General features: G+C 48.6%; 2 protein-coding genes, 1 long non-coding RNA gene and 1 pseudogene across 4 annotated transcripts in view; 1 reads left to right on the top strand and 3 right to left on the bottom strand.

Annotated features, from left to right (window-relative positions):
• Window positions 1-23,463, top strand: part of LOC109735745 (uncharacterized) — a 157,307-nt gene that overhangs the window by 89,499 nt on the left and 44,345 nt on the right. The gene's annotated exons all lie outside the window — the stretch shown is intronic.
• Window positions 5,653-7,432, bottom strand: LOC120966144 (uncharacterized). Of its 2 annotated transcripts, XR_006664999.2 has the most exons (4): window positions 6,145-7,432; window positions 5,979-6,065; window positions 5,827-5,918; window positions 5,653-5,757 (listed from the first exon to the last, which is right to left on the bottom strand). It is a non-coding gene; the product is annotated as an uncharacterized lncRNA (long non-coding RNA). The 2 variants fall into 2 exon arrangements; XR_005759268.3 differs by having other exon boundaries at window positions 5,707-5,918.
• On the bottom strand, window positions 17,776-19,624 carry LOC109735750 (uncharacterized; annotated as a pseudogene).
• Window positions 20,984-22,825, bottom strand: LOC109781554 (defensin-like protein CAL1). The gene is made up of 2 exons (XM_020340142.4): window positions 22,434-22,825; window positions 20,984-22,324 (listed from the first exon to the last, which is right to left on the bottom strand). Exons 1-2 carry the CDS (start codon window positions 22,495-22,497, stop codon window positions 22,140-22,142), a joined length of 249 nt encoding a protein of 82 aa, XP_020195731.1. The 5' UTR covers window positions 22,498-22,825; the 3' UTR covers window positions 20,984-22,139.

Raw genomic sequence — 23,463 nt, forward strand, 5'->3', positions numbered from 1 at the left:
AAAATCCTGAAATAAATTCAGAAATAAATGAGAGCATCAGGACTTGAGCGCTGATGGGCTAGACATACCACAGTCCCTCTAACCATCCGACCATAGATTGGTTCGTGTCCGTAGGTTTTAAGTGGTTGGATTTGCTCGGCGGCTGCAGATGCTTTAACGAAACTGAAAAAGCTCCTGTATACAGCACCTCCTTAAAAATCGAGTAGCAGCCTACAAAACTGCAGGTGTTTTTGATGCATTCACGAGGAGCTCCATACTTCCGTCGCCCTCTTCTTCGTCGAGACCTGCATCAGAAGGTCTTCGCTGAGCGCGCCGAGCAGCTGAGCGCGCACTATCTTGTTGTTCTTGTCGTCGACCGCCGCGCTGTCCGTCGGAGACACCACCTCCCAAAGGCCCTCGGCGTCCAGGATGGCCTCCGCCTTGATCGTTCATACCATGTAATTATCCGGCGTGAGCATCGGCAAGGAGAGCGACACTGTGCTCCCTCCGGCGCCGTGCGGAACGATCGACATGAGGCGGCGCTCCGGATCACACGAAAGCTCTATATACCAATTGTTGCCGCCACCTCCTCGCAGCGCCGCTCTTCTTATTTCTCACACAGCTCTCACTTGTGGTTTCCCTCAAGAACACACACATTATGGGAAGATTCAATACACACACACGGCTGAGAGAAAAATGGAGCCCATTTGTACGCCAAGGAGAGAACCTCTCGGCAAAGCTAGCTGGCTCTCATCCTTGTGCATGCGTGTGTGTGTGGCTAAGGGAAAAATGTAGCCCATGTGTACACAAGGAGAGAGCCTCTCGGCAAAGCTAGCTGGCTCTCTTCCTTGGTACGTGTGTGTGTTTTTTTAAACCGAAAAAGGGTTTCCCTCGCTTTAGATTATAAAGCAACATCCACCCATCACAAGATAGCTGCTGAGGCGAACATCACATCAAGTCCAAAAGAAAAAAAAGAAGAAGAGATAAATGCCAACAATGGCAGCTCGACAAAGCACAAATGACTGGCCACTGCTGCGCCCTCCGGATCTGTTCCACCGCGCACCAAGGCTCCGAACCTCCACGTACCAAGCAGCGCCTCCAAGAAGGGATGCGACGTTGACGACGCTGCTGCCCGGACATATCCTAGGGTTTCCCCCGGCACGCGAAAGGGAGTGGGGATGGGCAACACCGACGCCCTTCAGGAAGGAAAGGCGTCATCCGTGGATGAAAACGCGTCGGAGCCAGATGAACCGGCAGGGATTTCTCCCGCATCCCAAACACCACTACCCGCCGATCCGGAGCCAACCATCCAACTTGCCACCCGCTAGCATACGCCACCACGGTCTTGAAGTCATCCATGCCGCCTCACTGAGATCGCCATCACGAGGCCTAAAGGACGGAGAGAGGGACGCCAGGAAACGGGAGGGGCAGCATCGGAGCCGAGCCGGAGAGAACCACCTCCCCCGCCGTCGTGTGGGATGCCTGTGCTTCCTGCACCGTCGCGGTGGCCGGCCGGCCGCGGCAACAGGGGCACACTAGGCCACCCGGGCCCATCTCAGGCCCGCAAAGCCGTTGCCACCCCGCTGCAGCCAGCCGGCAGCGACGCCGCCGCCACCCAGCTTCCCTACGCCCCATCCCCGCCTCCAGGGAGCTCCGTCGCCGAAGAAGCCGCCGGCCCGCCCCGGCCCAGATGGGGCCCGAGAGGGCCCAAATCTGGCCAAGCAGGCGTCGCCACCCCGCAGCTGCGAAGATCCGCCGCCAACGACGGCGCCGCCGCGCAGTCAACCCCCTGGCACGCGCGCCAGGTCACCCCGTCGCTGCGCCGAACCACTGTGGCATGGGGACACCGCCCAGCGTCACTCCGCCCCGCGTAGGAACGACACCGGGAGGGGAAAAGCAGCGCGCCGCCGTCGTCGACGCCGCGCGCGCGCGCGCGCGTGCGTGCGCGCTGCTTTTCCCCTCCCGGAGTCGTCCCATAATGTGTGTGTTCTTAAGAGAAACCACAAGTAAGAGTTGTGTGAGGAAGAGGAAGAGCGGCGCTGCGGGGAGGTGGCACGAACCCTAATCTTTCTTCAGAACAAACTCGGCTTGGCACATACAGGCGCTGTTCGTTCGGCAAGGCGTTTGTGCGCGGGGAAATCTTGCGTGCTCCTCTCCTTCTTCCACCTTCGCCCGAGCGAGTGCGAGAGAGAGAGAGCTAGTCCGGGGTTTGTCCAACATTTGGTATGGCAAGCCGAGTGGAATACAAGAGAGAAAAAGGCCCCGACATTTATCACCGGGGGAGGGCGTCTGTTGCCGCGGGCATTTGTCGCCCGGTAAAATCGTCTCCTCGTATTCTTGTTTGATCGTTCGTCGATCATCGATTCCAACACTTTCTGGGAGAGAAGGAGATGGTGGAGCTACTTTGCCTTAATGATATCGACATGGCAGGAGATGAGGACGACCGTAAAAGTAACTCGGACGTGGCATATTTCTTGAGGGGAATCATAATAAGTTGGCTATCACAAAAGCAGAAGGTGATCGCATTATCATCTTGTGTGGCAAAGTATATTGTAGCTGCAACCACGGTGCATCAAGGCATGTGTCTAGGAAGTCTACTCGATGACCTCACAGGTAACAAGTCTACAATCTCTCCGTGGAAGAATCCAGTGCATAGTGCTGCTGCCAATGTGTGTGTGTACATAGGTCCCTGTAAAGGTAACCCAGATCAAAGTAATAAACGAAACAGGAGATCCGGCGTCTTCATGTGTCGCGTACGTAGTGCTGCTGCCAATCGATCAAGCCAACCAGCGAGTAGGCAGCTTGCTTCCTATACGTAGCTAGTTCCGCAAAAGCATCCATCTGCCTGCTTGCTAGATTAGGCTAGTAGTCGGCTGGATCGACAAATGGGAGTGCTCTCAACGGAAAAGAACTCGTCTATGAGCGATGTGCATGGGGTTTGTGCCGACAGTCACGCCGAAATATTACTGTAACTAAATTTTACTCCCTCCGTTCTAAAATACTTGACTTCCATTTGTTTAAAAATGGATGTACCTATATATTAAAACATGTCTAGATACATCTATATTTTGATAAATGAAAGTCATGTATTATAGAACGGAGGGAGTATTATTTTGTAGTACTCCTCGGTGCATAAAAATCTCTTAACCACGAGACGGAGGGAGTACATGCTAAGTTACTAGGCAGGCAAGTTAATCCTCTTCAGACGTAGTACTAACAAAACATAATTATTCTGCATAAAGTTCTTGAAGCAAGTAAAGTATGCAGGGTGCAGGATGCAGTCCACTTGGAAATGCTACAAGCTGGATATAGATTACCCCTTTGTCGTACCCAAAGTTGGTGAGTCAATCTCTTGAGAGTCCAGTTCACAATATACTACTAATATGTTTCCTTTCTGCATACTATACTGCCACTTCATCTACTCTCCACCCGGGTCACATATGGCATCCATTATCCAACCCCCGATCGGTAACCTCTTCTCCCTCCAACCCTCCGCTTTTTAATCCTTCTCTTCTGAATCATTTTGATTTCTTGACACCCTGTCCATGTGACCATGTCCGTGGCGTAAAGTAACCGTAGATTATTATGTGTTGTCAGTGTGAGCTTATCCTTGGTCACATGGACAGTCGTTAGTGAAGCCTATCTCTTGAGAGTTAGTGAAGCCCGCGCCCTCCAACCACCTTTTTCTTCCTCTGGCCGTTGGACCTAGTGCTGGAGGTATCAGTTTCTTTTGATTTCCTGGCACCATGTCCATGTGTGTGGCACTGACTAGCATTACCGCGAGGATGGTGCTCCATATTAGATTCTTGAGGAGTTAGTTAGGCTGAGTTTATTCTTCTTGTCCACCCTCTGGGAGAATTTGGGTGGGTGGGTGGGTGCGTGAAGCTCGATCGGGCTTCAAGGGTGGGTCTGGGTGTCTATATAAACATAGCATAGCTAATGTCCATGAACATCTAGAACTCATAATTCCCCCCAAAAAAGTAGATCTACAACCCAGCTGATACAGAGAGGCAGAGAGAGGTAGCAGCATCTATGGATTTAGACACTGCAGTAGCGATAAGGGCCGTAAAGGCCACATCAGCAGCAGCTCATGCTGTTACTACATGTGATCCGGCGCTTCTCCATGCGAGAGGTATAGTTGCTCCTGGCAATGATGATGCAGCAGCATTGGCAGCTCTAGATGCTTCTCGATGTGCTGCTGCATCTTTGGCAGCTCTAGAAGTTGCTACCCACTGTGCGGCCTCAACTAGCGCAGCTCAACAAGCTCGAGCAGCTGCAGCTCGCTGTGCTACGGATGGTGCTGCTGCTGCAGCATTTGCTGGCAGCTGTGTTGCGGCATGTGGCGATGCAGCAATTTTGACATCGGCGGCTCGAGAAGCTGCTGCCCGCTGTGTTCTGGCACGTGACGATGCAACAACAGCTGAATTGGTAGCTCGACAGGTCCCTACATGGCCTGATTTGGCATCAAGCTTGGCACATGACAAGGCAGCTCGAGAATCTGCTAAAGGACACAAGAAAGCATGTAAAGATGCAGTCGCGGCATCGTTGGCAGCTCGAAAAGCCGCAGTCCGCTGTGCTGGGGGCCTGGGGCAAGTCGCCACGCTATATCAGCAGCTTCGGTAGCTCGAGAAGCTGCTACCTGTTGTGATGCAGCAGGTGGTGACGAAGCAGCGGTGGCAGCAGCGGCAGCTCGACAAGCTGCAGACCGCTGTGTTGCAGCTGATGCAGATGTTGTCCAAGCAGCAGCTGGAGAAGTTGCCGCCTGCCTTGCTGTGCCACTTGCCGATGCAGCAGCGGTAAAAGCTAGAGAAGCTGCTGCCAATTGTGACGCGGCACTTGCCGATTCTTCAGTAGCAGATGCTGATAAAGATGATTTTCTGGACAAGATGCGTGGTTGGGTGATGACGGTGGCACGCTCTTTGTGGGCATTGCATTCCAGGCAATTGCTCATCCGCCAGACGGGATGTCCTGGGACCAATGTGCCCGATATTGGAATTCAAAAGCTGGGAAGGCAGCCCCCGGTGCTCCTTCACCTTCGCCTGCAGCAACTGCGGGCACATTCACGTCCACCACCGCATGTTTGTACTTGCTTACCAACACGTTTACTATGGCAGTAGCACTGGCATTGCTGGTGGTGCTGCTGACCATGAAAAAAGCCACGTCAAGAATTACCCTCCTTCAGATACAAATTATGCTGGTGAGCCTCACCTTTATGGTTGCCGTTTCCTTTATCACCAGTATACCAGGGGATCTGCGCCTTCAACGTTATGTTCTTATTTTCTTTTGCGTATACGCCATTTTTACCTTTTTACTTGTGAAGACAGGTATTACACATGCCTGCAGTTAGTGTCAAGTGAGTGCTGCATGTATTTTGTTCTTTCTTATTTCAGTTGCATGTGTATTTTAGTTCATTGCACTATCACTGGAATTGACAATTATAACCTTGTTATTCCTCCTATGTTGTAGTTGATTTAAACTGTTATTTTGTGAACCGAATGGTGTCGAATCAGAAGGTCATTCTTTTGTCATTGAGTTGTTCTACCCCAGCTCTGGTATTATTTTTACTAAATGACCCCTGAAGGATCTTATGTCGCCCACTGATCCCTCAAAAAAACCTATTTCCTCGTGCCCCCCCCCCCCCCCCCCCCCCAAAAAAAATTCGCGCCTGACTGATAGGCATTTCAATTGCACGTGACCGCGCCGCACACGAAGGCGCCTTTGACCATCAGAGAGTATGCCAGAGCTGCTCCGGGTCTTCCTCTTCAGACTTCCAGTGTGCTGCGTTTTCTTCAGAGATAAGTGTTTATCCAAGTAAACTGATGGATGTGAAAATGGTACCTTACGTACCGCAAGCCGGGGTTCTCCTTGACCAAGAGTTTCCAAGTCAGAGGCTGGAGGGTTTACCTCTGTCTCACCGGCTCTGTTGGTCCAATTTATTCCTGAGAAGAGTCGTCGTCAGCGAGTTCATTATGAAGACGACCAAGAGAATCAAGTTCTACCTCTTCTTCTTCTTCCCTCTCATCCAGAGCGTCATCCTTTGGAGGAGTTGGAATTTGTGGTTCAGTTTTCCATCATTCAGAGTTCTCCTGAGCAAATGTAAGCCGGCACATCAAAAGAAGCAAAGGAAGTTACACAAGTGTTAAAACAAAGTAAAGGGCGGTTTACCTCAGGTGCCGGGTTACCGGCAAAGAAAGGGGCAAGGCCCACAATTGCAATCTTTTCACGAGTCTCACCAAGAATTTTCTTGATGGCCTTCATGAGATCACTGGAAGACAAGTTATGCTTACTGAAGCGCAAGTCATCATTTAACTTGCCAGTGTATTCATGCATAAGCCGGTTTCTGAGACTGAGGGGCTGAATTCGCCAGCTCATCCAGCACCGGGTTAGGTCAATTCCCCGAGAGAGCATGGGCTGTTAGGGCATTGATATTAGCATACAAGGGTTCGAGAGCCACCCTCTCTTCTGTAGATGCATAAGAAGCAAACTGCTTTGTGGATTCAAGCCGACCATATCCGTAACCCGGCAATTGATGTTGATGGTTTGGGGAAGTATCCTTGCAGCAAAACCAAATCTTCTGCCATCCTTTTGGATGACTCGCCAGTTTCATTTCAGGGAAGGCACAAGTCCTTCGGCTGTAGATCGTAACCCCTCCGCATTCCAGACTTGGCCCTCTACTGCACTCAGTTTGTCTATTGCGGTAAAAGAACTCTTGGAAGAGGCTGACAGTCGGATCTATTTGAAGACAGACTTCGCAAAAGACTTGAAAATTGCTTAAATTAAGGACCAATTTAGGGCCAAGGTCCTGGGGTCTGATGTCATAAAAATTCAGGATGTCGCGGAAAAACTTGGAACCCGGCGATCGGAATCCCCTGTCCAAGTGATCCGCAAAGATGACAATTTCTCCTTGACGTGGCAGTGGCCGAGTCTCCTCCTCTGGAGTTCGCCATTCGATCTGGTCCTTGGCTGGTAGCAAACCAACTCTCGCCAATTCATCGAGCATGAGTTCTGTCATGCAAGACTTGATCCACTTGGCGGCTTTGCTAACCACCGGCTTAAGAACATTTGATCTCTTCTTGGGAGCCATGGTTTTCAAGCGCATACAAACACTACTAGGAAAAACCTTATACACAGAATCTTATCAGCAGCGCGGGTCAGGAAGAGGCGCCACAGACAACCGCTACTGATACCAACTTAGCAGCAGCGCGGCTTTGTCGAACCAAGCTGCTACTAAAATTGACCGACCGTTCCCGCCACCCTAGGTTTAGCAGTAGCGCGCTCACGATAACCGCGCTACTGCTAAAATAATAGTAGTAGCGCACTTTTTTGGCAGGTCGCTACTGCTAATTTTGAAACTGGCCACATGTCGGGCCCCGCTTAGCAGTAGCGCTTGTGCCAAAAGCTCGCTACTGCTATCTTATTAGCAGCAGCGCATTTCGCAACCAGCGCTACTGCTAAGCCGCAGCCATATACCACCTTCCCCCCCCCCCCTCCTCTCCCTCACTTTCCCCTAGCTCCCACTCCTCTCTCCCTCACTTTGCTTCTTTCTCACTACTTCTCCACCCATTACTCTCCTTCTACCTACCTTTCTCTCTCTTTATTACTCCTAACTAACTACACCACCTCCATTAATGCATCTCCTTTCTCTTTTTCCTTCCCCCTCCACTAGTTGAACTTGTCTCCTCCCAAACTAGCTAGCTAGGTAGATGTAGCATTTAGTGAAGTGACCTATGTACCCCCTAACTAGATCTAGCCTTGTCAAGAAGAGCTTTGTCCACTTTTGATCTCCGATCCCTAACTACATCATCATCTCACCGTGCTCGATCTCGAGATAGGTGATTAAAAATTTATGCTTTTGCAAGAATGGAAATATGTGTATGTGTGTGTGATATGACATAATCGGGCGATATGATGGAAATTGTGTGTGTGGCATGAGTTGACACCGAATTGTGCTTGTGAGTTGCCTATGTTTTGCCGAAATGTCGATTTATTTTCGTTTCGACGAATTCCGGCAAACTCTATATGTCCTATTTTTAGAGAAGGTCATGCCGAATTTTTGTATGACTTTGATGCATGCATCATTTTTATAATCAATTTATTTATTATTACCGTGCAGACGTTCATGATGGTCGGTGGAATGATGGTGGACAGGTGGTTGCGGTCGGCGGTGCAGGACATGAAAGAAAATAACCTAACAGAGGTTTTATGTCCGTGTCGAAGATGCAGAGGACGAGTTTGGCTCGACCCCTATGACGATGGTCGTGTCGAAGCGCACCTGCTCATGACTAGTTTCATGGACGGCTAAACTCGGTGGATAATTGAAGATGAGGATGATGATGTTGTGGACGCCGACGGGGCAAGCAATGACGACACGGGGCAAGACGAAGAGATGATCGATAATGGCGGCGGAGAAGGGATCGAACATGGCGGCGGGGAAGAGGCCAGACATGGCGGCGGAGAAGGGGCCGGACATGGCGGCGGAGAGAACGTGGACTTCACGCTGCATAATTCGTCGGTACAAAGTTCAATCGTGCGGGACCCTCATGTTCAAGCACTGCTTCGCAAGGAGACAAGTATTGAGAGAGCTGCTTCTAGAGAGGAGGCCAAGCTGCAGCAACTCATGGTAGACTCGAACACTCCATTGTATCATAGTTGCAATCATGAGGTGACCCGCTTGAGTTTCACGCTCCAACTTCTAAAGACGAAGGCTAAAAACAAATGGACCGACACTAGCCTCGATGATCTCAAGTACCTAAACGATGTTCTTCCCGCGGGGAATCTATGTCCTACTAGTGTGGATGAGGCCAAGAAGATCGTGTGCCCTCTTGATCTGCCGCACGTTAGATACCATGCATGCATCAACGATTGCATAATTTATCGGAAGGAGCACGCGAAAAAAACAAGATGTCCTGTGTGCAATGCTTCTCGATACAAGAAGGCCGAGAAGAAATCTCCCCAGAAAGTTGTATGGTACTTATCGATCACTCCCCGTCTCCAGCGGTATTTCGTAGATCCCAAGGAAGCAAAGCTCATGCGCTGGCACGCGGAGAGGACAAAGCCCGATGACGGAGATGATCCGAAGTTGAGACACGTCAAGGATGGAAGCCAGTGGAGAGCGTTGAACAGCGAATATCGGTATTTCGAATGTGATGCAAGGAACATCGTGCTCGGCGCGTGTACCGATGGCATGAATCCGTTTGGCAACCAGAACACCAACCATAGCACATGGCCCATGTTTGTATGGATGTACAACCTCCCCCCTGGTTGTGCATGAAGTCGAAGTACATACACATGAGCATGCTGATTCAAGGGCCGAAACAACCGGGAAATAATATTAATCTGTATCTGGGGCTACTTCAAGAGGAGTTAGACACGTTATGGAAAACATCGACCAAGACATGGGACGCCAGCAAAGGCGAGTATTTCTATATGAGAGCCGCGCTGATCACGATGATGCACGACTATCTCGGTTACGGATATGTCGCAGGCCAGGTGTGCCATGGATATTGCGGATGCACGCGGTGCATGGATGATACGACGTCTCAGCAGCAAACGTCAAGGAAAGATGGCGGGTCTGGGAAAATTGTGTACATGGGGCATCTAAGATGGCTCGAGAAGGACGACCCGTGAAGAAACCGTGGAGATCTATTCAATGGTGAGGCTGAGCATCGAGGACCTCCACGTAAGCGGAGCGGCGTCGAAATCGATGAGTTGTTGAAAAACTGGGAACAGTGCCCCGCACCGGGAAAGGCGATGAAAAAGACGTCGGAGCCGCTGCTGAAGGTATGAAAGACGAGGTCTGTTTTCTGGGACTTGGAGTACTGGCACAAACTTGACACACCTCATTGCCTTGATCAAATGCATATATGTAAGAATGTCCTTGAGAGCTTGCTTGCGACACTGATGAACATGCCGGATAAGACCAAGGATGGGCCGAAGGCAAAAAAAGACTTGCAAGATTTGAAAATCAGGTAAGATTTGCACATGCCGCCCCGTAAAAAGTCAGAGGAGACGGAGACAGAGGCGCGGGAGAAGAAGGAAAAAAATAAAGGAAGAGGATTATTGCCCCCCTTCTTGCTTCACCTTAAGTCCGGCTGAGATCGATCAATTCTTTAAGTGCCTTACCGGAGTCAAAGTTAGTTCCGGTTACTGTGACAAGATAAGCAGATATCTAGACACGAACAAGAAAAGGATCAGCGGGATGAAGTTCCATGACTGTCATATGATGATGACGCAGATACTACCTGTTGCCCTTAGAGGGATAATGGACAAGCACGTCCGTGACACGCTTATTGGTCTCTACAACTTTTTCGACGTCATCTCTAGAAAGTCGATCAGTGTGAAGCAGCTTCGAAGGCTACAGGAAGAGATCATTGTGATACTGAATGAGCTTGAGATGTACTTCCCGCCGGCGTTCTTTGACGTCATGGTGCATCTGTGTGTCCATATTGTGGACGACATAATAGACTTGGGGCCGTCATTCCTGCACAACATGATGTCGTTTGAGAGGATGAATGGGATCATCAAAGGATTCGTTCGTAACATGTCCCGTCCGGATGGAAGCATCGTCCAGGGCTATCTGACACAAGAGTGCATCTCTTTCTACGAGAATTTTCTATATGGCGCAGACAAGCCGTCTGGTGTTGGTGTTGGTTTGCCAACGGCCGCAGGGAACTGCACGTGGCCTACTCAGATCGACGTAACGACTTTGACAGAGCAAACTTGGTAGTGCTAGAACACCTAGACGAGGTAGATCTTTCGTGGCACTGCATAAAGAAATATCGCAAAGAAGTATCGTGACCGATGGGTATGCAGGACAAACGCCGAAGTTACTAGAGAGCACAACTCCACTTTACTGCATTGGTTCAAAAAGCACATTATTGCTAATCCCCCGGAAAAGGGCTCTAAGGACGGATTGCTAATATACGCCTTAGCACATGGCCCCTCGCCCAACCTCGTCACCAATCAGGCATACGATATCAACGGATACACGTTCTACACGGAGACCAAAGATATGGACAGTGATGATCAGAGCTCAGGGATGACGATGGAATGCATGACCGGCAGCGACAACGGCGGAACTGAGAGATTTTACGGAAGGGTCGAGGAGATCTGGGAGCTTGACTACTCTGGACTGCACAACGTGATGATGTTCCGTGTCAGATGGGCTAAGAATGTCGAAAGAGAAAACCGGTATTTCACTACCATGACTATACCCGACGCCAAGAGCGCTACCGTGAACGCTATCGCAAAAAACAAGCCATGGGTACACGCTAAGCACGTGACACAATGCTTCTTCATAACTGACCCGTGCAATCCCAGCCGTGTTGTCATGAGGAGAGGCAAAAGGAACATCATTGGAATAGATAGAGTCACCAACAAGGAAGCCTACGACCAGTACGGCAACCCAATGAGGGAAGATGACGATGACAATGAAGTATACGTCAAAAGAAGAATCAATACTACATTACCTAAGAAAGATCGTACTCCATGGAAAAGGAAAAGTCACAATGAGGGGCTCAATTATTCTTCAACGAACAAGAAGGGAAAGAAGCTCACTCAAAAACGAAAACGTCGACCCCGAGGAACCGTTATCGGTCAAATGATGTAATATATATGTTCCTATTTTGTGTACACACTTAACCGTTATGCATGGGTCAAATGATGTACTCCCTCCGTCCTATAATATAAGACGTTTTTTGACACTAGTGTAGTGTCAAAAAATGTCTTACATTATGGGACGGAGGGAGTAATATATATGTTCCTATTTTGTATACATACTCAACCGTCAAATGATGCAATATATATCGCCATAGTTATATACATTGTATCACCTTCCCTTCGTTCCTGCTCTCGGAAAAAAGAAAAGAAAAGAGAAAATAGAAGAAAAGGAAAAGAAAAGGAAGAGAAAATAGAAGAAACAAAACAGGAAAACTACTATAGGTACTGGTTATAGCGGTAGCGCTTTTCCAAAAAAAGGCTATATCTAGTCAACATAGCAGTAGCGCCCTTTGGGAAAAAGCGCTATAGCTACCGGTTATAGCAGTAGCGCTGCTTTTCTAAACGCGCTATAGCTAAGTGGGAACACACTACTGCTATGTTCATTTAACCCCTCCGGCAAGCTTCCCGCCTCTGCTTCTTCCCCAAATTCACACTCTCTCTTCTCCCCGCTCGTCGCCGCCGGAGCCCTGCCCTCGCCGCGCCCCTGCCTCAAGCGCCGAGCCCTGCCCTCGCCCTCAACCTCGCCGGAGTCCTGCCCTCGCCCCCGACCCCGGCGCTCGCCCCTGATCCCCAACCCCGGCGACCTCGCCCTCGCCCCGACCCCGGCCCCCGCCTCTGCCTCCTCCCCTCCTCGCCCCTGCACCCTCTGTTGTAAGCCCCCACCGCTCCTCTCTATGCTAATTTAGCTAGGGTTCTCTCGTTAATTTAGTTAGGTTTTAGTTTGGGCAGTAGGTTAATTAGGTTAGGTGTTTTAGGTGTAGTTAAGAGAAAAAACAGAATTGATTATATAGGTTTCTTGCATTTTTTTTAGTTTAAACAATTGTTGCTATTTAAAATTTATAGTGCTAGTTAGTTAATTAGAATTAGTATGAAACCTAGGACAGATCAGTTAAAGCAACTGTTGCTATTTAAATTTTTTAGTTTAAGCAATTGTTGCTATTTAAAAAAACAGAATTAGTATGAACCCTAGGTTGCAATTTTTTTTAGTTTCAAATTTAGGTAGGCTGAATTTAGTTTCAAATATTGTGAAGAAAAATGACTTGTGCTATGTGGACATGTGATATTTGAATTTTTTTTAGTTTCAAAATTAGGTAGGCTGAATTCTTTTAGTTGCAAATCACTCTTTCTTCCTTTTATATCCAATTTTGAAGTGGACATGTGATATGTGGACATGTGATTTGGACATGTCATATTTGGAATTTGGACATATCATATTTGGACATGTGATGTTTTGGACATGTCATATTTGGAAAATGATGATTATGTGCAGGGTAAATGATCCGAGTGACCTATGTTTCGCCGGAATGTTGATTCATTTCCGTTCCGGTGAATTTCAGGCGGTCGATATGTCCACTTTTTAGCAAAGGTCATGCCAGAATTTTCCGTTAATTTTGGCATGACTTGTGCTAGAAAGTAGGCATATCGAGTGCTGGGATTTGCTGGGAAACAGCATTCCGGCAAACATAGATCTTTTTTATGTCATTTCTCATTTTTTTATAGTTTTAGAATTAAACGAGGAGACTTAATCATAGGAAAGATGTCGAACAACGAAGAAACCGGGCCCTCTTACCGAGATGCAGACGAGATGGATTATGAGGGTGGACAATAATACCTCGACTTTTTGTCTGCTAAGCAGAGTCAAAGTTTGCAGGTCGGCCTCGATGATGGTACTGACGCCGACATCGACACCGACGGCGCCGGCATCGATGGCGGCGCCGAGACCGGCGAGGAAGGTACCGGCGGGGAAGGTACCGACGCCGATGCCGCTACCGAAAAGAAGAAGCAGAGGATACGAAAACCTAACAAACTCGGCATTGGACGACTGGTGATCACAAAGATGGCCCTGGCAAGTTTGAGCCATTAGAGCCGGAAGAAGCTCGCAAGTGATATGGGAACCAAGTAGGATGCATCCTACGGGAATGCACGAGCATCAACGACGATGACTTAAGGAGTAAAGAACATTTGAGGTAGTTGCTCCTGACGAAGTTGCATAAGAGATTCAAGTTCCCCGACCGGGATGATAAGATAGAACCATGGGATGATCCGAAGATGAAAAAGATTAACAATCACGCCATGGGCATGTTCAGCAATGATTTGGCCTCCTGGAAAGGGAGGGTGAAACGAGCTATTGAGGCTGAGGAACCCCTGTCCAAGATTCTAGAGGAAAATCCGACACTTACGAAAGAGGAGTTCGAAAAGTTCAAGGACACTTGCGCTATCGAGGCAGCCAAGGCTAAAGCTGCGAAATTCAAGAGACTTCAGCAAAGGAACACAGGGAAGTATCACCTCGGAAGCCATGGCTACCTTGGCAAAAGGCCCATATGGGATAAGGAGGACACGGAACGTGAAGCCGTGGGTCTCCTAGACCCCTTCGCGAAGTTCACCAACCCCTTAGAGCATGACTTCATAAGGGCCCGCTACAAGTGGGACAAGGAAAAGAAGGTTTTTTACATGAACCAGATCACGAGACAATTCATTAGAATACTGGTAATTATTCTTTTACCACCTTACTTTTAGCTCCTGATCAAGTCGACTACACATTCGTAAACGGTTCATGTTCCTTCTGCAGGGGAAGCAACACCAGCTTGCAGCCGAAAGCCCTACTTCGTCGATGAGGCCCAAGTGGGACACCCCTCTCAAACAGGGCCTTGAACAAACTTAAGTGACTTCCTTTGGGCCAGCGGCCGCAATATGGATGTGTGCATGGCGCCGGAGACGGCACCACGTGAAAGGTGTTTTACAACGAGGGCCCGGAGGCCAAGAAGCAGAAAAAGAAGTTTAATCAGGCGGACATCGACGAGAAGGTGAAGCTTGCGTTTGAGAAAAAAGCAGCTGAGGATGCGGAAAAAGCAGCCGAGGAGAAAAATGAGTTGCTACAGCAGGCAGTCGATGCAGCTGTAAATGCGTGCAGAAATGATTTTGCTACTAACTTGATCTCGGCTATCATCAACTGGACGAAGGAAAATTCAGACAAGACGGTACATGATTTCCCCATGCTCAGTTTCGTCGCGAGCAACTCCGTGAACAACACCACCGCACCATCACCTGCTCACGTAACTGGGCCTGCTCTCGCACCCGCACCCGCTCATAGCAGCCCGTCCTCAGTCTCTGGCGCGCTAGGCGGGTCTTCGTCTTTGGCTGAGCTCGACGCCCTCACGGTATTTACATGTCGCACCAACATATATCTAGAATATTCCATTTTCGTTGCCTTTCGGATGTTTTACGCCGCAGACATGTGTTTGCAGGCCGACGAAACCCCGTGCACCGTACTCTACTTGATCAAAGGCCAGAAGGTGAACGTGGGAAAGGGGGTGATAACGAAGCCCTTGGAACTCACGTTCCACAGCCAGCCGATGCCCGGTGGGCACTTTAGGGTTACCTCGTCGAGTGTGAAATCGAGGCACGAGGATTTGCCTCCTCCAGTACGACTAGGGGAGAGGACGACGAGACCCCGCTGCGGACTGAAAGCTGCAAGGGTCGGGTGCTGCTATGGCCGAAGAATCTTCTTCGTCTGGAGCCGGCCGAGAGCACACCAATAGCCACACATCAACAAGCATGTATGGAGACCACCACCCCGCCTACGCAATTACCAGCGTCTAGTGTCGGGAGAGAGCGGCGGACGACGATGTAATTGCCCCCGTAGAACAAAGAATGGATGATGAGATGGAGGAGGACCCAATGAGTTTCCTCAATACAGGCGCCTATGACGATGACTTAGATATGATGAGTCAGTCATATGACGAATCGGGCTATCAGCATGCCGATGAGGATATGGATGATCTGCCCGGACAGAAACGTCCTAGCAGGGATTACAAGAAGTCTCTCCTCATGAAATCCTCACAGGACACGCCTGAAGATGCCGCCCCAACACAGGCTCAACTAGCCGGGGGTCGTACAATGCTTAGCCCGACAACACTGGGGCAGGGGTTAAGTAAGGGTCTGGAAGGTCAGCCCAAGAAAAAGGAGAGGAAGAGACCGGGGAAGATAGGCTCAACTGCCTACAAACAAGCCAGAGCACATAGCAGTCAGACGGTGGATTTTGAAGAGCGTGTACCCGTCAAAGGTGCGGCCATGTTCCATGTCACGGGCGTGTATTTCGACCCTACCAGAAACTACGAGAAGGACTACACCCACGTAATGAATATTCTAGATGATGCTCTCCAAGGCTTCAGCATTAGGGGTGGCCACCTGCAGATCAAGAAACAAAGGAACAAGAAGTTGGGGTTCTCGCATAAAACTAACTTCTGCTGCATCCATGTCCCAAAACCAAGCAAGAACGATGGATTCTACCACCTCCATCTCATGATGGAGTTCAGAACGGATCACCAAAAGCTTCGCATGACAAGCAGAAATGATGATCATATCCGCAAGTGGGTAGAATCTCATGGAGAAGCGGATTATAAACTTAAAGATGACTTCTTTCACATCCAGAGGGACATTGTGACGATCATCCTGAAAGAAGTCGTCGATGAGAAGGGGATGTTCCACGACGGCCCTATATCATGAGCTGACGTCCGAACTCGCATAGGCATGCAACGTCAGGACCTCACGCCGTTCAAGAAGTTAGGGTCCATCCTCGGTGATATGGAAGGATGGAACTTCTAGTGATTTACGATGCCGATGATGATGATATGTGTCGCTTGAACTTGTATACTTTCTGTAGCGATGAAACTTTGTGATGTCCACGATCCCTGCCGAACTTGCGTAACGCTACTTTGTTAGTTTGGGTACGATAACCTGCGTACCTCTAGTTAATTAGTTTGCGTACGATGAAACTGCGTTCATTATTTGTATGTTTACTATATGTTGCATCTAGTTGCTAACCCTTTCTTTTTCGTGTTGCTCAAGTATATTTTGTTGCATATATGATTATACATTCTCTTGATGAAGATGCAATTCTAACAGGTACCTAGATTCTTGATGGCGAAGAAGCAGTGCTATGTCGTGTACAAGGGGAGGTTCCGGTAGTGTACAACGAGTGGCCTGAGTGTCAAGCGCAAGTGGAGGGGGTCTCAGGCGCCAGCCATAAAGGCTTCAAAAGCAGACAAAAAGCAGAAGCTAGTTACTTGAGGTTCACGCTAGCGCGAGAGAGGACTCATAACCGCCACCTCATGTACTGCATAGTTCCGCTGTCACTCATAGTGATAGCTCTTCTCGCGTATATCATTGTTTAAATTTGTCTCAAGTCAAACTTTACAATCTTTGACCAAATTTATATTAAAAAATATCAACATCTACAATACCAAATAGATATAATATGAAACTACATTATATAATGAATCAAACAATATTGATTTGGCATTGCGAATGTTGGTACTCTTTTCTATAAATTTGGTCAAATTAGAGATAATTTGACTTCCAATAGAACTTATATGCAGACTAAAAAGGACCGGAGGGAGTATTTAGTAATGCAGAATTTCCTTTGTTGTACTTCAAACAGTAATTATCAGTTGTCTAGCAGATATGACAACTGACCTTTTTAGATCTTTAGTCAAGCTGCATTTATAGCTCATTAGGCATTCTTTTCATGAACATTTGCTAACCCAGATGTATTTATATTACATTCAAAAACCTAAATGAAGTGTGAATCTATGAGAGAAGATGATAGGGAATGTGGTCCATCGATTTTTTTTTCTTATGAGCACAGAAATTTCAGTACAGAGCATATGATTTGGTTCATTCAGAAATTTGTACCAAGGGAACATGAAGATACTCATTATACCCAGAGATTTCACTCCGGTAACCAGATCACGCTCACTCAGATCCTAATTGTCACTCAAAGCAATCGCAACTGGACCATCTACCAGCACCCAATTACAAGAATCGCCAACGAGGAAAGAGTATTCAAGTTTTTCAATTGAGCACAGGATGGAGGAAGTATTTCATTCTGCTACACGCTTAACGTGACAGACTCCTCATCTATGTGAAGGCAGAGAAGCTGGGCCTGGAGAAAACATCCATGAGGCAGCGATCCATGAAAGCATGATGGGAGGCCACTAGGTGGGCAATAGTTGAGCAAAGGGTTGTTGAGAGACTCATAGACTATGCTCTTGCAATTTGGTACTTGAGAAATGGCAATAAAAAGTAAAGCGATACATATTCGTAAAAAAACAGTTCAGATACCTCAACTTGCATGTGGAAGAAAAGCTTACCTGCTCGACCAGTACATCACAATATCATATCTAACTGAATAATTGTCTTATGTATTGTCTCCACCGTGTCCACCACAAATGCCTCACCACTTCCGCTCCCTCGTGTCCACCACCAATGCCTGTTATACAAGCATAACAAGTCAAACGGCATAGAACATTACAAAGAAAAGGCCAAACAGATTCGATGACGCATAAACAAGATACAGATTACAATGAAAAATAACTCTGTTTTGTTATATCCTCAGTGAAAAGGCATGCTAATACCTGGAGTATAGACAATTTCGAATGGATAGTAACGATAAGCGATGCCGGTAACAGGAAGTTTCTTGAGCTGCAATGACTCAAGGTGGACCATGAAGACACCGCCAACTGTCCAGAAGAACGCCACATTATTTTCCTCCGCATAACCTATCATATTTGGTGGCTCTTTCTCTGAATTTGGGGGAAGTAACTTGTCCAGTTCAATAGTTCTTCCAATGCTCCAAGAAACATCGCCATGCGAGTCTGTTTCCCTCTTCCATAATTGGGCGATGAAGCCCGACACGACGAGGAGACCCATCTCACCACCCTCCGCCCGCATAACCGAGACATGGCGATTGCGGCTGGTGAGCACCTGCGCTGGCAACAATGTCACAGCTAGGGTCTGCCTCTCCAAATCAAACTCGAGGATATTCGATGCTGAAACCAACCAATAAATGCAATCCCCCGCCAGTACAGCTAGCGGGCTCGCCTATATGAACCATAGACACCAATGGAACCGGGCACGAGATGGAATCACCCCATACGCCGGTCTCCGACGAGTAAACGCGGGCGAGCGCTCTTCTAGGTTGCTTCCCGTCGCTGCTTACCAAGACCACCTGGAAGTGGTCGATTTCTCCGGCGGCGCGGAGCACCGTCCCGTTGATGGGGTTCTCCAACGGGTGGAACCCGAACCCCGGGGGGACGGCCAGGCGGTGCTGGACGCCGGCGACGGGGTCCCACACGACGACCTGGAGCGGGATCGGGAGGAAGAAGAGCGCGAGGCCGTGGCGCCATCCGAGGGTCATGTAACGGTCGTGGAGGTTGAGGGAGAAGTGGCCGCGGGGGAGGCGGACGGGGGCGTCCAGGGCCGGCTGGAAGGTGATGCCCTGGTTCGCGTCGATGAAGCCGAGGAGCGGAGGGCTGCGGCGATGGTGGAAGCGGAAGCGGCGGCGGAAGGCGGGGTCGGAGAGGAGGCTGCGCCACCGCCTGCAGACGAGGGAGGCGCGCGGGAGGGAGGACGGCTGTGGGGGTAGGCGGAGGAGGATCTCGCAGATGTTGGCAAGAGCCTCTCTCTCTCGCCTAAATCTGGGTGGATACACACACGCACGCAAGCTGTTCGACCAAATGGACACAAGCAAAAACAGAGGAGGAGCAGAGCAGCACACACACAGGTTGGTTTTCCAGGCAACGAATGCCCTTTTCATTCACTGAACCAGCGACACACTCCGGCTCTGCTCTTTTGATGTCCAGTTACAGAAACCAACACCACTGTAGCCATACCAGTGCACGCACACAGCCCACACTCTGCTACAGTACTTGGGTACACACTCAGTACACCCACTACGTGAACTGATGGTTGCAACAGATGCAGTTCACCATCACTCCACTCACCCACAGTGCACCAACACATGGGCACCTTCCAGGTTTTACCACGACCATATTACAACAGGTTTACACAACTAACAGCAGAGCAGGTCGTCGTCGTCCAGCGGCGGCGCCACCGCGGAGCGGGGGAGGAAGCTGGTCGTCGTCATCTCGCTCACAGGTCGTGCAGGGTGTGCGGTCAGTCAAGCCCAGGTCCAAAGTGACGCTGAAGAGACGGGGACGACTAGCCAGGCCATGAGACCGCTGCTGGTGAGAGCCCATAAGGCCATTACTAGACAGGCAAACGTAAAAGCCCATGAGACACAAGCAGAGGTGTGCATTGTCCAAACGGTGCTCTGTTTTTATTTTCTTCAACGAGGAGGGGTGCACGAGGCGCCAAACTTCTTTTTCAAGCATAGCTCGGGTAAAAATCAGCCCCGTTGGTTAGGGGCAGGGATGAAAATGGCGCGGTAAACCGCGGCACAAAGCCCTTTTTTTTGTTAGCTTGATAGGAGTAGTTTATTTTCTCAGAAAAATAGAACTTTTTTGAACTGTTAGACTGGTAAGTGGGCTTAAACGGTGTGCCGCTTGCATCCCTAGTTAGGGCATCTCCAACGCGCTCTGCCAGTCCTTCGCCCGCCTTCGGCCCCTCCTACATGTAAGAAAACAATGAAAAAAAATAACTCGGAAAAACCCATCACACATCTCGCGATCTCTAACTAGACAACCTCCACCAATGACGTGACGGTCGTGGCCTCCCCACACGCCACAGCCTTCCCTCGAGATCCGACCGCTATCAACCCCATATCCATCTGTCCGCCCAAATGGGTTTTCATGCCATGCATGGATAGAGGCAGGGCGTCTCTAGAAATCTAGGGGCCCAGGACAAAACGCAAAATAAACACTGTATCTTAAAAGGAACCATATGAGAAAAAAGAAGAAGACCGTACCTTGAAATTTGAATGAACAATTATCATCAAATCTTTGATGAGTGAGCAACTATGTACGAAAATAGTTAAATCCGTGTCAAGTTTGTACCTTTGACGAAAAAGCATAAGCATTGGTGCAGGGCTAGGTCTCAACCTTTGACGAAAATAGTTAAATCCGTGTTAAACATTGTATCAAGTTTTCGAGGATACAAAAAAATCTCAACCTCTCAAAAGCTCAAAACATAATGCTAGCAGGGCGTCCAGTACAGGGGCCGGTGCAGGGCTAGGTCTGAGGCAAGGGGCATGAGAGAGGACGGAAGAGTGAGGGCGTCGACGGCGACGAGGGCCGGTGCAGGTCTACGAGAAGGTGGGGCCATGGGATAGGAAGGAGCAGCGACGGCGTTATCATCACCTCCGGCGGCGGGCGAGGGCTTACAGCCGGCGGCGCCATCTTCGCACGAGAGATCGAAGACGAATCGTTCATGGGCTGCGGCGTCAAAAGATTTCCTGCCCCTGAGTAAGACAAGGGGTTATCTGAAAAATACCCTTAAGTGGCTGGTTAGCAAACCCGCCTTTCATCTGTACCATCCGCCAGTGATCCAACGCCCATGATTACAAGTTTCCAGATTTTCACTGATTAGTGATTTTCACTAGATACTCCGCCTTAATGTTTACCTCTTCTCTTTTTTCTGGAGTTGGTGTTTTCCTCTTCTTTGATGAGGTGTAGCCAAGGCTTCCATGGGTTGGCTAAAATTTGAGTTTCAATCCTTTTATGATTGATCTTAAATGGAATTTCTCGCTTCCTCACAAAAAGAGACAATTAGATTTTGATTCAGGTAAGGATAGTCCAAATTAAAGTTAAGCTAACATTATTTTGGATACGGCTCTACTTCATCCGTCGGGGTTTATTAGACCCACTCTTATTTTTGTCAAATTTTGACCATTTACTAGACTAACAAAATCCAAAATACATGCTACAAAAGGTATTTTTATTGGATTTGTATTGGAAAGAGGTTTCTAATGGCATAATTTTTGCCAGATAATTTTATTAATTAAATATATGGTCAAACTTTAGCAAAATAAAGAGGAGGCCTAATAAACCCGGGCGAGGTAGTACCTCTTAAGACATAAAGTATCTCGATTAATCCGGGTCGATGCAGAGGCCGAGGGCCTTTTCTCCTTTTCAAATAAAAAAATCGACGGAAAAAAAGACAATGCTTTTTGTCTATTATGAACTGAACACGTAAATCATAGGGGAAACAAAATGGTATTATTGGTTTAATAAAATCTGAATACCTTAATATAATTTACATAAAACAGAAAAAAAAATTGTACAGAAAAGTTCGCGCTCAGAGTCTATGGATCATTTTAATGCTCAACTTAGTTGTTCATGTATACAGATGAAATGTTCACGCGGCTTCGAAAATCCGTCTCCTGAAATTAAAATGTAGGAGTCACAACAATAGCATTTCTCTTCGAATTTAGTAGCACCAAACAAACGATCCGTCCATGCTGAAACAACGACCTTGTCACATTACAACACATACAATGACACAAAGCAGCAAAAGAAAAGCACGGCTTATACTGCCAACTAGACCATCGAGACCCCGATTGATTCTCTACTTTATTACGGGACACACAAGAACAAGTACTGACAAACGTGAACAAGTACACTGACTGACGAAGATGATCTAGCAACCGTACTACCGTAGCTAGCATCGGACCTCGCGGCGCCGGCCGGGCCGAGCGAGCACGGCTAGCAGACCCTCTTGCAGAAGCACTTGCGCGCGAAGGAGTCGAGCTTGCACTCGCCGCCGGGGAAGTTCTCGGTGCGGCAGATGCTGGCGCAGTTGCTGCTGCTGAGGCACGCGCCCTTGAACTTGTGGCTCTTGGACAGGCAGTCCCGCGCCTCCGCCACCTTCCTCGTCGGCGTCCCCATCTCTGCATGCAGTGCACATGAATGAATAAAATCACGGTGACAAATTAGGCATCATCCACAGCTCGCTCGCTGACGCTGGGAAGAGCGGGATTGGGCGGGAGTGGGACGTGCCTGTGGCGACGAGGAGGACGAGCAGGAGGAGGGCGGATGCGGCCATGCGACCAGAGAGCAACATCGATCTGCTTTCTGCTAGCCTGCTACCGGGGGGCTGTGTGTAAAGCTAGCGAAGCGAATGGAGGAGAATGGACACAAGTAAGATGCAGAGAATGGGCTGGGCTGGTGTGGTTTATATAGGCGGAGCAGAGCGACGTGGGTTAGATTAGTGTGGGTGTTTAAGTCGTGGGCTTAGCAGCATTCACAGGAGCAGAGCAGTGGCCTCACGGGCTGGATTAACTTACTGATGCTCAACTAGCTCACGGGCTGGTCAGGCAGGCCGAGGGCCTACCAGAGCATGCAGTGCCCTCTTGAAGGAATTTCCGACGAAATCGGTGGCTGTGCAACATTCAAAAAAAAAAAAAAATCGGTGGCTGTGGAGCGGACATCAAGGTCGGACGCAAAACTCATGATCACGAGCCTGGCATATGCTGGAATGATTGGTTTCTCCCAACCTTTTCCCTGCGTGCCTAGTCATTTCAGTACGACGGGAGGCAGAGCCGTACGTACGTACACATGCGAACGACGAGGGCGCGTGGATCTCGTGGATCACGAGGACGATCGGCAAGACGTAATGTTTCTAGTGCCAGCTCTTCAACCTTCTGGCCAAATCCGGACAATCAAGTTTCGCACATCAGTTAAGCCAACCAAGCACACGTTCATTTTGAGTCTTATCATGAGATGCAATATAGTCGGGACTGTACGTAAACACATACTCCCTCCGTAAACTAATATAAAAGCGTTTAGATCACTAAAGTAGTGATCTAAGCGCTCTTATATTAGTTTACAGAGAGAGTATAATAACTACTACTACACGACAATCCATCTTCGGTCATAGCATTGGAGAACTACATGACTAGATAATATCTCACACGCCGTTGTGAAAATTGGTTGCAATATATTATTTTTATAAGATTTGATTGTGTGAAATTTGAGGATGAGAACGGAGACAAAATACATATGATTTTCTGTATTTGATTACTATATA

This window comes from Aegilops tauschii, chromosome 6, assembly GCF_002575655.3.
Source record: "Aegilops tauschii subsp. strangulata cultivar AL8/78 chromosome 6, Aet v6.0, whole genome shotgun sequence".
Taxonomy (NCBI): Eukaryota; Viridiplantae; Streptophyta; class Magnoliopsida; order Poales; family Poaceae; genus Aegilops; species Aegilops tauschii.